General features: G+C 40.7%; 1 protein-coding gene across 1 annotated transcript in view; it reads left to right on the top strand.

Moving 5' to 3' along the window:
- The window catches only part of HECTD4 (HECT domain E3 ubiquitin protein ligase 4), a 467625-nt gene that overhangs the window by 280305 nt on the left and 172095 nt on the right, over positions 1-15225 (top strand). The window contains 2 exon segments of the mRNA XM_030218637.1: positions 12730-12899; positions 13663-13778. Of these exon segments, the coding sequence (XP_030074497.1) occupies positions 12730-12899; positions 13663-13778 (286 nt within the window).

Below are 15225 nucleotides of genomic sequence, written 5' to 3' on the forward strand. Positions count from 1 at the left end.
ACAAGTCTCACAACATATTCCATTATGGCCAATATTAGATCATGGTTTTTCTACTGCATGGTAATACTATGGATAACGAGATTACAAGCTGCATCACTCAACGAGTGGACCAAAATCCCTGTACTTATTACAGCAAGATGATACTTCCCTCACCAATTGGAAAGACCAAACTATAAAAACCAAAACAAACCAGAGGTCAACACCCTAACCAATACCAAAAATATGTGCACAAATAACAATTATACGGGCCTCAACATCAGAAAAGATAGAACACACAGACATTTACAGACTGATAAGTACACCACCAACAACATTGTTACATAAATGCGAGATCAGTGGTTAACAAGTCAACCATAATTAGAGACTGAACTGAAACCGAGCAATTAGGTATATTATTCATAACAGAAACGAGATGACCCAGCACTGCTTGACTTAGCCTGCCGGGATTTCAAATAGCACACATCAACAGAACTAAAAAGAAAGGAGGCAGAGTTGCCTTAGTATACAAATCCTTCTTTACAGTAGAAACCATAGCTGAACATATATCCCCTGCAATTGAAATCATGGCATGCAAAATCACAGACTCAACATTAACTGATCAATTATGCGGTATACTTTTCTACCGCCCACCTGGAAGATGGTCCAGCGCCCAAGACGACTTCATGGACTAAATATCAAACATATGCACAAACTTCTCAAATGTCTTTCTATTAGGTGATATCAATCTACATCTAGACAAGGAACATGACGCCAACACCAGGCTTCTAACAAATTTCCTGAACCAGTGGATCTTCAAAATGGCACCATCCACCTCATCTCATGTAAAAGGTAATCAATTAGGCATACTAACTTACGGGTTCTTAGCCAATAACAACCATATAATAGAGATTCATAACTGGGCAGAGATGCCATGTCAGACCATAACAAACTCACCTTCACACTTCAGTGGAAAGAGAACAGCAAAAACAGAGAACTGAGGACACCACACACTGCTCTAACCAGAGGAAAAGTGGACAGCCATAGCTTCTGGTCAACAGCGATGAATGACCAAACAAACATAATACCCACTAACATTCACTTCATGAGAAACACACGAAACGAAATAGCACCACTCAAAATGAAAACTAAGAGGAAATGACAACCACATCCCTGGTTCAATGAGGAACTATTAGAGATGAAAAATCTGTGCAGGAAAGTGGAAAGAAAATGGTCCAAAAACAAATCGGACATTAACAAAACCACATGGCGGAAAGCTCTTAAGCCAAGTACAAAACATACCATAAAAAGAGTCAAAGCGGAATGCGGAATATTATAGTACATACTTGCGTCCAGAAGAGATAAACACAAAAAAAATATATGAACACACAAGCTCTGCTAATGTCAAACGAAAAATATTGTGCAGATGAGCTCGCACAGTATTTTAAAGAATAAATAATAATAAGATCAAATATAGCTGCAGCACAAACAGTAGTCATAGATTTCCTACACGAATGTGAAATCAACGAGGACCACATCATGGCAGACAGAATCTGATCCTCCTTTAAGATACCAACAACCAACTCAGTTAAAGCACTACTGACAAAATATGCACACGCCACATGCCTACTAGACAGCTACCCAAACTGCATGATGGAAAACCCACCAGATTGGTTCATCATACGCTTAACTGAACACATAGAATACATGTTCTCAAAAGGCCATTTCCCTTCTGACAAGGGGAATATCATACTCACTCCAGTCCCTAAAGAAGCCACCAAGAAAAATCAGCAAACTCACTAATTACAGACCAGTGGCATCAATACCACTGCTGACAAAAACAATGGAGGGGACTAGTAGCACAAAAATTAATGGAATACCTAACGCACTATTCAGTCCTTCACATCTCTCAGTTAGGCTTCAGACCATGCTATAGCACTGAAACAGTCATAACCACCCTAATCACTAAATTCAGAAGAATAATAAGCCAAGACCAGTCAATACTACTACTACAATTTGATATATCAAGTGCCTTCGACCTAGTAGATCACACAATACTGATGACCCTGCTTGACAACATAGGAATAACTGGAGCAGTAGCAGCCTGATTCAGCAGTTTTCTAAGAACTAGGTCCTACCTTGCCAAGATGTCCAATGAATTTCAGCCTCCCGGATACCTGAATGCGAGATCCCTCAGAGTTCACCAATATCACCAATACTATTCAATGTCCTGATGGCTCCATTTGACAAGAAACTGGAAAAATGGGTTTAAACCATTCATGTACGCAGATAATGCCACCATCTACATACCTTTCAACAACAGCATCACAGAGGTACTGGATAAGGCCAAAAAAAGGACTCATCCTCATGGAAAATTGGGCCACAGCTGTCAGACTTAAACTGAACCGAGACAAAACCAAACTCCTGGATTATCCAGCCAGCACAATCCCACTACTTACCAAAACCTCATAATAGATCAGCAATCTTACACAATCGAAACACAAATAAAAATATTAGGAAGCATTCTCATCAGACATCTGACCCTTGAAAACCAAGTTGCTGCAATCACATCAAAAAGCTTCAAAACACTATGGAAACTGAGAAGAATCGGAGACTATTTCCCCAGACAGTCATTCCGTCTTATACAACAGGTGCTGATATTGACCCAACTAGACTACTGTAATGCAGCATATGTAGGCTGCAAAGAAAACCTACTACGATCGTTGCAAACCGTCCAAAACACAGCAGTGAGACTGATATTCAAAAAGTCGAAATATGATAGAGCAACCCCCACTACTCATAATGCTACATTGGTTCCTGATCCAGTCCAGACTATTTTTCAAAACCAGCACAATTATCTTCAAAATACTGTTTGGCATTTCACCGGACTACATTCTAGACATGATCAAACTATCACCAAGAAATGCAAACCCAGGAACCAGAGGTTACCTAGTACTTCACCTGCCCAACTACAAAAACGTACTATATAAGTTCACAGCGGGATTTAGCTACCTGGGCTCAAAATGGTGGAAATCAATTCCCATAGTCATGGATACCGGAATGTAGAGTGCCCCAAGGATCTCAACTCTCCCCGACCCTCTTCAACCTAATGATGACACCACTTGCCAAGATATTATCCAATCAAGGCCTCAACCCATATATATATGCAGATGATGTGACGATCTACATTCCGTTCAAAGACAACCTAATGGAAATTATGGACGATATCAACCAAAGCTTCCAAATTATGCATTCTTGGGCTAATGCTTTTCAATTAAAACTTAACGCTGAAAAAATGCAATGCATTGTACTTACTTCACAACATAATACAAGCAAATTCACCTCCATAACCACACCAAACTTTTCCCTTCCTGTCTCAGACACCTTGAAGATCCTTGGAGTCACAATAGATCGAAATCTCACACTTGAAAATCATGTGAGGAATACAACCAAGAAAATGTTTGTCTATGTGGAAACTTAGAAGACTAAAACCTTTCTTCCCAAGAGACATTTTTCGCAACATGGTACAATCTATGGTGCTGAGTCATCTGGGCTATTGCAATGCATTGTATGCCGGCTGTAAAGAGTATATCATCAAGAAACTTCAGACAGCCCAGAACACTGCAGTTAGACTCATATTTGGCAAGACCAAATATGAAAGTGCAAAACCCCTTAGTGAAAAGCTTCATTGGCTTCCAGTTAAGGAACGCACTATGTTTAAAATTTGCACTCTGATTCATAAAGTCATCCATGGAAATGCTCCGGCCTTTATGTCAGACCTCATTGATTTGCCACCCAGGAACGCTAAAAGATCAGCTCACACATTCCTGGGACTTCATTTCCCTAGTTGTAAAGGTCTAAAATATAAATTAGTACACGTGTCCTGCTTTTCCTACATTGGCACTCAGTTGTGGAATGCATTAGCACTTGATCTGAAAACTATTTATGACTTAACCAACTTTCGAAAAACACTAAAAACTTATCTCTTTATGTTTCAACTTTTTTATTATATTATCGTAATAACAGACCATTATACAACACCAAAATGAGTATATATACAACGCAGTCATCTAATTATATCATCAACAACTTGTTTGTAATAATTTTTTTTTTTTTTTCCCCCCCCCCCCCCCATGTTCCCCTTTCTCCCCTCCCTCCCTTCCCCACTCCTCCTTTCCAACAACTGATATATTATTGTGATATTATTGCCAAAAGAAAGGATTAACATCATTTACATAATAAAGTGTAATAGTATCAACCTCCGATGACTTATGTGTTTTCATTTGTTATCCTCCAGTTTCGGCTATATATTATAACCAATATCACATCTTGATCATAATATCCCCCTCCCCCCCTATTTACCTATAGATAAGTCTTCTGTTATCACAATTGACACCCAAACAAAAACAAACAAAAAAAAAAAAGAAAAAACAAATATTACAGATTGTTAAGAATTCGACTTCTCCCTCTGTGAGTCATCCCATCCAGATAACACCCCCAGATTTTTAGAAAGCGCTCTTTGCGTTTGTATGTCCCTTTTGCCTCTCTCGCTTCCCAAGTGAGCAATTGGTGTACCTGGTTCCGCCAATGCCAGAAAGTCGGAGGGTGTGCAGAGGTCCAGTGCTGCATTATGCATTTCTTGGCAATGAGACATGTTTTGCGGCATAGCATCATTTTATCTTTGTTTAGCCTGGGAAAGGCGTCATGTTTATCTAGCACTAGACATAGAGGGTTCAATGCAATATCACAATTGACAGTTGTAGATAGAAATACAGCTATATGTCTCCAGTATTTTTTTATTGCAGGGCATGCCCATATCGCATGATATAGCGTATTATCTGCCCTCTGACATTTCAGGCAGGTAGCGGTATGGATGCCCCCTGATTTGTATAGTTGTGTCTGGGTAAAATAAGCCCTATGCAATATGCGAAACGCACATTCCCTTAGGTTAGCCCCTCCTACTATTCTGGGCATATCCTGTATTTGTTTTACAATATTCCAACCTGTCAATGCCTTGCCTATATCTGTTTCCCATTTCTGACGGAGTTGACTAAACTCTCTCTCAGGCATCAGTCCCCACAATTTCAGGTGTATACTGGAGATTGATGGCACCTCCTCAGCTATTTCTTCAAGAATTTTCTAATTTTCTCACCTAAGTGTTTCTTAATCTCATCTGTATTTAGTGTGCGCACATAGTGCGTGAGTTGGCTATGCGCAAAATAATCCCTCCATTGTGCGTTAGTTTGCATTTGTGTTACTGCTTTGATATGCCCATCACCCCCCAATATATCTTGCATAATTGCTATGCCGTTTCTTTCCCACATGACAAAAGTTTGATTCTCTATCCCCGGTACAAACATCGGGTTGCCCCTTATAGTTAATAGCTCTGTATTAAAGGGGTCTCCCCCCCAGAAGTTTCCCTATAAATCTCCACGCTTCCCTAGTAGGCTGGAGCAAAACACTATGTTTAAATCTAGGGGGAGTATCTTATTCGGGGTATGTAATAACGCTAGATAATTATATGGGGCGAAGTACACTATCTCATACTCAAGTGGTGTATGATCCGATGCATTCATTACCCAATCTCTAACCTGTCTTAGCAGGCAAGCCATATTGTAGTATTTGATATTTGGAATCCCCATTCCCCCTTGTCTCCACCCTCCTAACAGGAATTTCAATTGAAGTTTGGCCCTTTTCCCAGCCCAACAGAATTTTCTCAGAAGTTTATAAAAGTATTTTATGTCAGTCTGCTTGAGTTTTAGTGGTAGAACTTGTAAAACATACAGCCACCTCGGCATTATTACCATCCTTGCTAAACATATCCTCCCTGTCAAGGATATCGTAAGATTTTGCCAAGAGTTTAACTGGTGCATGGTCTGCTCTTTGAGTTTGCTAACATTTAAATCATAGAGATCTCTTGTATTTACCGGTAATATAATCCCTAAATATTTAAAAGATTTAGTTGCCCGCTTTAGAGGGAAATCTATGGGCCATAGGCTATGGGCATCTGTATTTATAGCTAAGGCCTCTGATTTGTCAAGGTTTAGCGTGAATCCCGAGTAGTCTCCAAACTCCCTAAAAATCTCTAATAAATTACCCAGCGCTTCTCTTGGGTTCTTTAAAATAATGAGCAAGTCATCTGCAAATGCAGCCATTTTGAACTGCTGGTGTTGTATGTCTACTCCAGGCACCGCTGGGCATTCTTGAATATCCCTAATTAGAGGGTCTAGATATAGTGCAAATAGTAAGGGCGATAGCGGGCAGCCTTGTCTCGTTCCCCTGCCTATATGAATTGCCTCAGATAAGTTCCCATTGACCATTACCTGCGCTAGAGGGTCTGCATATAAAGCTTTAATAGCCTGTACAAACTCTCCTTTTATACCATATCCCTCCATCACCTCATATAAGAAAGACCATTCCACTTTGTCGAACGCCTTTTCAGCGTCAAAACTAATCATTAAAGCTTGTTCATTAGTGTGCTCTAAATATTCCAATGATGTCAAAATTCGTCTGAGATTCCTAGCTACCGACCTACCCTGCACAAAGCCAACTTGAGCTTCATGGATTATTTTTGGGAGAACACGGCCTAGTCTATTTGCTAAAATTTTTGCAAATAGTTTTGCTTCATGATTAATAAGCGATATAGGGCGATACGATGTTACTAGTTGCTCATCTCGATTAGGCTTTGGAAACACAATTATACGCGCTAGATTTAAATGTTCAGGTAATGTACCTTTTGATATCCATTCTTTAAACACTTTAGTTAATGTAGGTACAATCGATTCTCCCATTAATTTATAAAATTCTGCTTTGTATCCATCGGGCCCTGGCGCTTTACCCATCTTGCTATGTCTTATAGCCCATGTGATCTCATCCTCACTAATCTCCGCGTTCAGTAGATTGCAGTCATGTTCATTTATCTGTGGAATCGTAAGGTTTTGGAGATATTGCGTGCCTGATAGCCCTTCTTGTTCTGTGGAACTATATAAGTGTTGATAATATGTTTTAAATACCTGTCTAATTTCTTTATTGGAATGTATCACATTTCCCTCTTGTGTTTTAATACTAGTGATATTTCTGGAAGCGTATCTAGGGGCAATAACTCTTGCCAGAAGTTTCCCTCCCTTATTCCCAAATTTATACAATTGGAATCTATAATATGTTTGGGATTTCACTTCCCTATCATGTAATAAGGAGTTATAAGTCGCCTGTATTTCTAATATCTCCTGTCTAAGCCGAGGGCAAGGATTTAAGCCATAATGTCTATTTACTTCTCTCATTTGTTTCTCCAATCGCAGGATTTCCCTATCTCTTGCACGCTTGTATTGGGTAGTAAAACTGATAGTTTCTCCCCGCAAGACCACCTTTGCAGCTTCCCAAAAACTAGTTGAAGTTAGTACTGTGTCTTCATTAAAATGTTTATACTCTGCCCATTTCGTTTGTAAATGTTCTCGAAATCTCACATTATTTACTAAATACGTTGGGAACGTCCACCCCCGAAATTTCTCTTCTTCCCCTCCCCCCATCCAATTCATATGTACCGTCGCATGATCCGAGATAACGCATGGTCCTATATCAGCGTCTCTAATTGTGGGAAATAATGTGCTTGATGTTAATAGGTAGTCAATCCTGGAAGAGGTACCATGAGCTCTTGACATATGTGTATATTCTCTGATCCCAGGATGCAACGTCCTCCATATATCTATGAGATCTAGTGTAGTGCACAATTCAGGTAGTCCTCTAGTTTGTGTACGGTGGATTGTTGCCGGAGGGTGCGATCGGTCCACTTGTGGGTCCCAGGTCATATTAAAATCTCCTCCTAGTATTATTGGTATAGATTCTAAACGTGCTATTTTTGCCACTAATTTTTTGTAGAATTTAAGATCTAGGACATTTGGGGCGTATATACTGCCCAATAAGAGTTTTTGTCTATTAATTGTGACAATAGCTAACACATAACGTCCCTCAGGATCCTGGATTATCTTATGAATGTGATTTGTTATTCCTTTTCTAATTAGAATTGCTACTCCCCTTTTTCTCCCCACCGCTGCTGTTGACATACATTCCCCCACCCACCATTTATTCAATTTAGCATGTTCTTCTGCAGTTAAATGTGTCTCTTGTAAAAGGCTATGTCAGCCCTAAGCCTTTGGAGGTGTCTTAAGATTTTGATCTTTTTATAGGCGAAGGGATGCCCCCAACATTCCATGTAATAACCTTAATTAGTATATCTGCCTTGGCTTTCCATCTCCATATTTACATGATCTTGATGTCCGAGAGGAGCCAGCCCAGCCTCCAGCCCCCCCCCCCCCCCCCTGTTCAAATAATCGGGCGAATAGTCTATCTTTCTTTTCAGGTATCACTTGTGTTTTCTGGTAATGTCTCCTGTACCCTCCCTCCCTCCCCCCCTCCCCTGTCCCTTCCCTTCCCCTGGGAATCCCCTCTCCCCCCCTACTATCCCCTTCTATTCCTATTGGAATTAGGTCACCTTCGACGCCTTTCCCTTTTTTGTTTTCCCCCTGTTCTCATTTGTATGCAATATATTCGTCCTACTGTTTCCCTCTATATATTAGCTCGCTGATGAATCTTTTACATATTTTTGACCCCTCTATCGATTACTAACACATTTTAACCTTTAACCATACAGTGCAACTTAACATAAATATCAATGCAATGTTTTATAATTACTCAACATTCTTCTCTTCTTCCTTGTACTATCTGCTATTAGGTTAGTTCAATAAGTCTATGATGATCATTCTCATAAACCTATATGGTTTCCACCGGCCAGATCAGTGTTTCATCATCTATGTCCCGTTCCTGCCATAAGACAACTTCATTTGTAATCCAGGGCTTCTATGGTTATAACATTTTCTTCTATGTCAATTATAGTCCCACTTATATGATTTGGGTCCTTCCAACTAAGCCCCAACATCCTCTTTAAAGCTCTCTTTAAAATTGCTTCTTATGTCTTACTATTTCCATAATAGTCATACCTATTTTGAATCCAAAATTCTGCGCTTAGTTTAATAGTAACAACAGCTTAACAAATTGTTCATCATACCTTTCTTCATCTCTGTATTAACTGCTGTCAGATTGAATCAAGATATTTGTTATAGTTAAATTAGTGAGTTTAGTTGGGGCTCTTCTTCAAAATTGCTCAGTCTGTATTTCAGTTCAGTCTTACTGTATCCTTTTTTTGTAAGCTCAGCCTCCCTTATAATGTAGAGTCATCCATTGGGACCAAGTTCATAGTTGAGTTCTGTGTTTTATTCTTTCGTTGATGTTTTCTACTGTTTACACCCATATCTGTTCTGCTATGTTGGTTAAACACAGTCTCAGCTTCAGGGTGAGAATACTATTAATTATCATTGTCTTTCTGTTGAGATCTCTTGAGCTTAGTGCCCCCAATTGGTGCATTGGTTATTTATCTCTTCTAGTTTTATATATTCTTCATTTGAGCTTAGTAGCACTTCATTTTTCTCCTTCCAGTTGATCTAGGAACTCTTTCGCCTCCTCTGCTGTGGTAAATATTTTATTTCCCGTTTGGTGGGTTACTCGCAATTTCGCTGGATACATCAGTGCAAATCTAACTTTTCTCTGTATCAACTCCGAGCACACTGGGGAAAATTTCTTTCGTTGCGCCGCTACCGCGGCAGAGTAATCTTGAAAGCATAATACTTTCCTATTGCCACTGTGTAGATCTTTTCCACCTCTCATCGCCTGCAAAATGGCTACCTTGTGGGCAAAATTAAGTATGCGACAAATAACTACCCTGGGCCGCCCTTCTGCTCCCTGCTTAAGGCCCAGCCGATGCGCTCTTTCAATTCGCAGCGGGCCCAGCTCCGTTGGTAGTTGTAGTTCTTTGGTAAGCCACGTCTCAAGGTATTTGGCCAGGTCTCGTTCTCCTAAATCTTCAGCAAGCCCCACGAGGCGAAGATTGTTACGCCTCGATCTGTTTTCGAGGTCCTCGATTTTATCGGCGTAAGTAGCTACTAGTTTTTGTAAGCGGCTTACTTCTGTTTCCACTTTGTCCACACGATCTTCCGTATCACTTGCCCGTTGTTGATATTGTCCCATGTCCAATTGTATCTGCGTTACGCTATTATATAGTTGTTCTAGTTTGTTATCCAGCGCTCCCAGCTTTTTCTCCAATATGGCTTCCAATGCTTGAGTAACCTCCCCAACAATCTCGGCTGCCCACGCGGATCCCACCGCTGATGTCCCCGGGCTCGCCGGAGCCGCCATCTTGTCATCGGGCGGCCGGGTCTTTTCTCTATCTTTTCTGGTAATCTTAGATGTCATTCTCCTCCAAATTGGTATTAAACTTTTCTCCTTTTAAGCACTCTTCGTTTACCTTCGTTTGTGGGGTATTGTATCCAATTTTTAGGACGAATTTTTGATAAAGAAGCTAAGGGAAGGCAGGAGCTGCGCACTCAGCGTCTTCTCCCGCTCATCGCGTCACGTGACCCCCAAACTTATCTCTTTAATAAGGCTTACCATAATTAATTATAAGAACTGTAAAACATTACTACTTGCTTGATAGTTTGACTGTTTTCTGATTTCTGAATAGATTATACCCTTCTATGTTACATTCATTTCTTTATATGTAATTCATTTCTTTGCTTACGCTTGATTGACGTCTGCCATGTTGTAATATTGTAAGCCACATTGAGACTGCAAATAGGTGGGAAAATGTGAGATACAAGTGCAATAAAATAAATAAAACACAATGGGAAATCTGCAAATAAGCATAACAATCTGTGGGAGAGGAGGTCATAAGTATTTTGAGTTCTTCAGAAGATAACAAAACAGGGTCATCTGGGTCTAGAACTTGTGCAAGGGTTCCCAAACCCTTTGTGGTCCATCGATGGAAAACACTGGTGGTCATGCCCAGAGGAAACTCTGCATTGCCAACTATGGACAGGTATTGAGAGCAAAAAGAATGCAACCCAAATCTCATCCGAAAAGACATTAAGGCCCACCGTACAGGTTTTAATAATGGGTGACATTTCAGCATGCCGGACAAGGACCCCGAACGAGCTTGTACAAAGTATGCTAAGGTCAAAGAGCACCCATAGTTCACTCAAAAGAGACATCACAAAACTCATAAGTATTTAAAAAAAAAAAACAACAGTCTCTGAGAATAGTGGAAATGACATGCGATGTTACAAACACAAAAATCCAGTAAGCAGTGGCGTAGGAAGGCGGGGGGGGCGGTCCGCCCCGGGTGCACGCTGCTGGGGGGTGTCGGCTCCGCGCTGGTGTACTGCCCTCTCTGCCCCGGAACAGGTTACTTCCTGTTCCGGGACAGAGAGAGCAGTGAACCAGCGCGGAGCCGACACACCCCAGCAACGTGCAGCCGGGGCGGATGGGCCCTCCCGCCCGTCCCTCGCCGCAGGTATGTGCTCCGGGGGGGGGGGGGGGGTCACCCCAGCGGGAGGAGGGTGCCCTGTACTGCACCCGGGGGGGGGGGGGGGGGGGTGCACAGCGGCGACCCGCCCCGGGTGTCAGCTCCCCTCGCTACAGCTCTGCCAGTAAGCACAGGCCTCGATCCTGACGCATCAACTGGTGATGACGCATCGCCAACCTTGGTCTTTTCAAGCCTCATAGAAACCTCTGTTATTCCGTTATAGCATTGCAGGTCATGGGGCTTTAAAATCAAAGGCAAATGCTGCTTGGGGTAAAGCCATTTTGGTAACAGCATCATTTTAAAAAGGGCATTTCGCCCCCACAGAGTGAGTGGCATATTTCACCACTTGTCTCATAATTTTTGTGGTTTGTAATAAGGAAGGTAGATTGCAGCAATATAGATTAGAGAGAACACTGGGAATATATAGCCCCCAAAACTTTATCTTTTCCTTCATCCACCGTAACAGAAAAATTCCTGGCCATGTACGGTCTAGATTTGGTGTTAACCTTAGGGCTTCTGATTTATCAGCATTAATCCACAAACCAGATACCTGGCCAAAGAGGTCAAGGATGTCCATTGCTCTCTGCAGGGAAACAAATGGGTTTGTGAGTGCTACAAGGAGATCATGTGCAAATAAGGCCACTTGAGCAAATAAGGCCACTTGAAACTTCCCCCTCCCTCCTCCCCCCCCCCCCCCCCCCCCCCCCCCCAGAATGGATGGACTGGTCTTTATGTGCCTTCATTTACTATGTTACAATTTGAAGTTGTTTATCCTGTTAAGTACTGTGATATGAGATTTTGAGTTATTTGAATGAAACTTTCCCTGTAAATAATCCCTCTGCAGTGTTTCAAACAATGAAATGCCATATCAAAAGTAGGAATCGGCAAAGAAACAGTTTTAGTATGATCTATATTTCTGGAAACTGTATTTTTATTTCTATTTCTGAATCATGATAAAAGTGTAGTTTTTCAGTTAGAGTAATTTTAAATCTCTTAAGCTGATATACTGCTGTGCTGCTGTATCCCGTGTATTACCTCATATATGTTGGGAGCTAATCAATTGATACTGTGTTAAAAATGATACATAATTACTCATATATGTTTAATTTGTGTTGGTATGCTTTTTGTTTTCCTTGTTTGTCTTGAATTTACAGGTATTGCTAAATATTTATTCTATAGTAAGCTGGATTTAATTTTTTTTGTTTAAAATTTTTGTTCAACAGTGTATTTTATTTTTTAAAGTATGTAGTAAAATATTAGCTTAAAGTAATAAAACACCCACATTTTCTTTTACATTAACACTTGAATTTAATTTTTCACCAATGTCCCATCACTCCTCTCAGGCATTACCTCTTCATAAACTGTCCATTACTGAGAAGGTAGTACAGGCAGTCCAGTCAATGTTGCTCCCTCAGGAGGGCAGTCTGTCTATTCATACCTCACTTCCTGCAACAGGAGATGGCTCAACTTCAGTAATGGCAGTGGTTCGACTCCTTGCTGAGATAAGAACAAGGTAAGAAGGGTTTGTATGGGGAGTTCTGTGAAAATATGACATTGAATAGCAAATAGGTGAGAAAATGTGGGATTATACAAGTGCAATAAATAAATAAATAGCAAATGGATAAATTGTATGTAAATAATATATAAGCATTGCTAAGCCCAGTTATCTATCCTGTTTCCATCAGTGGCCAATCCAGGCCACAAGTGCCTGGTAAAATCCCAAAAGAGTAAAACAGATTTTATGCTGCTTAGTGTAGGAATAAGCAGTGGATTTTCCCATCTTAATAATGGTTTATGGTCTCTTCTTTTAGAAACTTGTCAATGTTTTTTTAAACCCTGCTAAATTACCTATTTTTACCACATTTTCTGGCTTCGAATTCCAGAGCTTAATTATTTGTTGAGTGAAGAAGTATTTTCTCTGATTTGTTTTAAATTTACTGCTTAGTAGCTTCATTACGTGTCCCTAGTCCGTGTATTTTTGGAAAGAGTAAACAATTGATTCAAGGCATTTAAGGAAACTAGAGGCTTTGTTTTACAGTTGCCATATTCTTCAGTTTAAAGATCTATTCTGAATCTGTGCATTATGCTCTGTAAATAGAGCATGCTCCTGACTTTAATTATTGTACTTGTATAAATAGTATGTGGACTATGAATCATCATTTTTGTTCCCTATAAAATGTCCAGTGAACTTGAGAATTAGATATTTCTTTCATACTGCTTACAAGCAAGAGACATATTTAATTTGTTAATAGAAGTCATACTGATATTGTTACTAGAGCATGCCTTGTCATGGCCCAGCTTTTGGAAGATAGTTTATTCTGTGAAGAATTCATACAGCAGTGTCCAGCAGCCGTTGAAGTTCTTAATCTGGTAGCCCAAGAATGCAGCCCTGGTAAGTAATTAAATTGTGGATAAACTATTGTAATTAAGATATTGCACTGCCACAGGCATTCAGTACATTTACATGAAAAAGCAGATGACAGAAAAAGATTCATTTGTGTGAGCAAGCACTACACAATATAAAAGATTAAAACTAATATCACAATAATATTGGTTAAGGAATGGCAGTAGACTATTCAGTTAGCATACTGAGATGATCAGGGCACAACAATTAGTTCAGTACATGAAATTAAATTAGATTATATATGAGGTCAATATTTTTTTCTGTAGTTTTTTTCCACCTGGGAGTCCCATTTCATCCATCAGACCAGTTTAGAATGAATAAGTTACGCCCTCAGATAGCAGATGGAAACAGACTTAAGAGCTGTGAGCCCTACCTTTTAAAGTGCATCTTGCAGGCACTTGTATTCTCTGTCTTCAGTAGATGGTGACAAGCATTCCTTGCAGCAGAGAACAGGTCTATTGAGAAAGCTCCTGGGCCCAGCTGGAGAGCTGGCCACCCAGCTTGGGCCATAGTAGTTGAAGGGATAGTTAGGGTCTTGCCAGGGGTAGATTCACTTTTAGGGGAATAGGAGAGGAGGCCAAGTTCCTTGCCATACCAGGTGGACCTCAGAAGGATTGGTTTTGTCTCTCCTCCTCACTTTCTGGTACAAATTTAAAAAATAAATAGACAAAAAAAGAGAAACCAGTCATAGCAGTTCTGGGTGGGTTTGAACCAGACTGGTAGCAGTTTGAGGTATGCTTCATTTTCATTTAAAAAAGAATTTGTTTTCCTGAATTTCTTTCTACTTCTGACTGGTTTCTAATTCTTTTCTCTTTATCATCCATGCCAGACCAGTCCAAATGAATGGGTTATGTCCCCATGCCAGCAGATGGAGCCAGAGGAAAATTATCTCAGCTGAATTCACTCCCCTTATAGAAGGCTGGTGCTACCTTCAGATCCTCATTGGTCCTGATGGAGAACCAACAGCTGCAAGTCTAGGCCAAGGGCTAATTTCATCCATATAGCACTTTAGCAGTCCTGGCCTCTAGCTTGGGAGAAGTCGGTCGAGGTGGTGGCAGGCTAGACAACACTAGTTGGTGAGGGAAAATAGTAGCCCTCACGTGCTTTGCTAAGTGTTTTAGATTTGGCCTGGGATGGCATTCCACTACAGGACCTGGCAGCAGTGCACATGATTGACAGCATTATTGGTCAACCCCTTTTGGGACCCTGAAGTGGAAGGACTGGAAGAAGCAGTTATGGCTCTACTAGGGGGTGGGTCAGCTATATGAGTGGACCTTATATTGGCTTGGCAAACTCCAAGACAAGCAAGTTCTTCAGCTAAAGAAAGAAAAGCAGATGGGGAGAGGGAGTGGTTTTCTTGGTAGAATCAGGACTGACATCCTGTGCACATAGCTGGGAACCTGGATTAAGCACTGAACTTTTCTCTGAAGGGGGC

The sequence above is a fragment of the Microcaecilia unicolor genome, chromosome 11 (genome assembly GCF_901765095.1).
Source record: "Microcaecilia unicolor chromosome 11, aMicUni1.1, whole genome shotgun sequence".
NCBI classification, from domain to species: domain Eukaryota; kingdom Metazoa; phylum Chordata; class Amphibia; order Gymnophiona; family Siphonopidae; genus Microcaecilia; species Microcaecilia unicolor.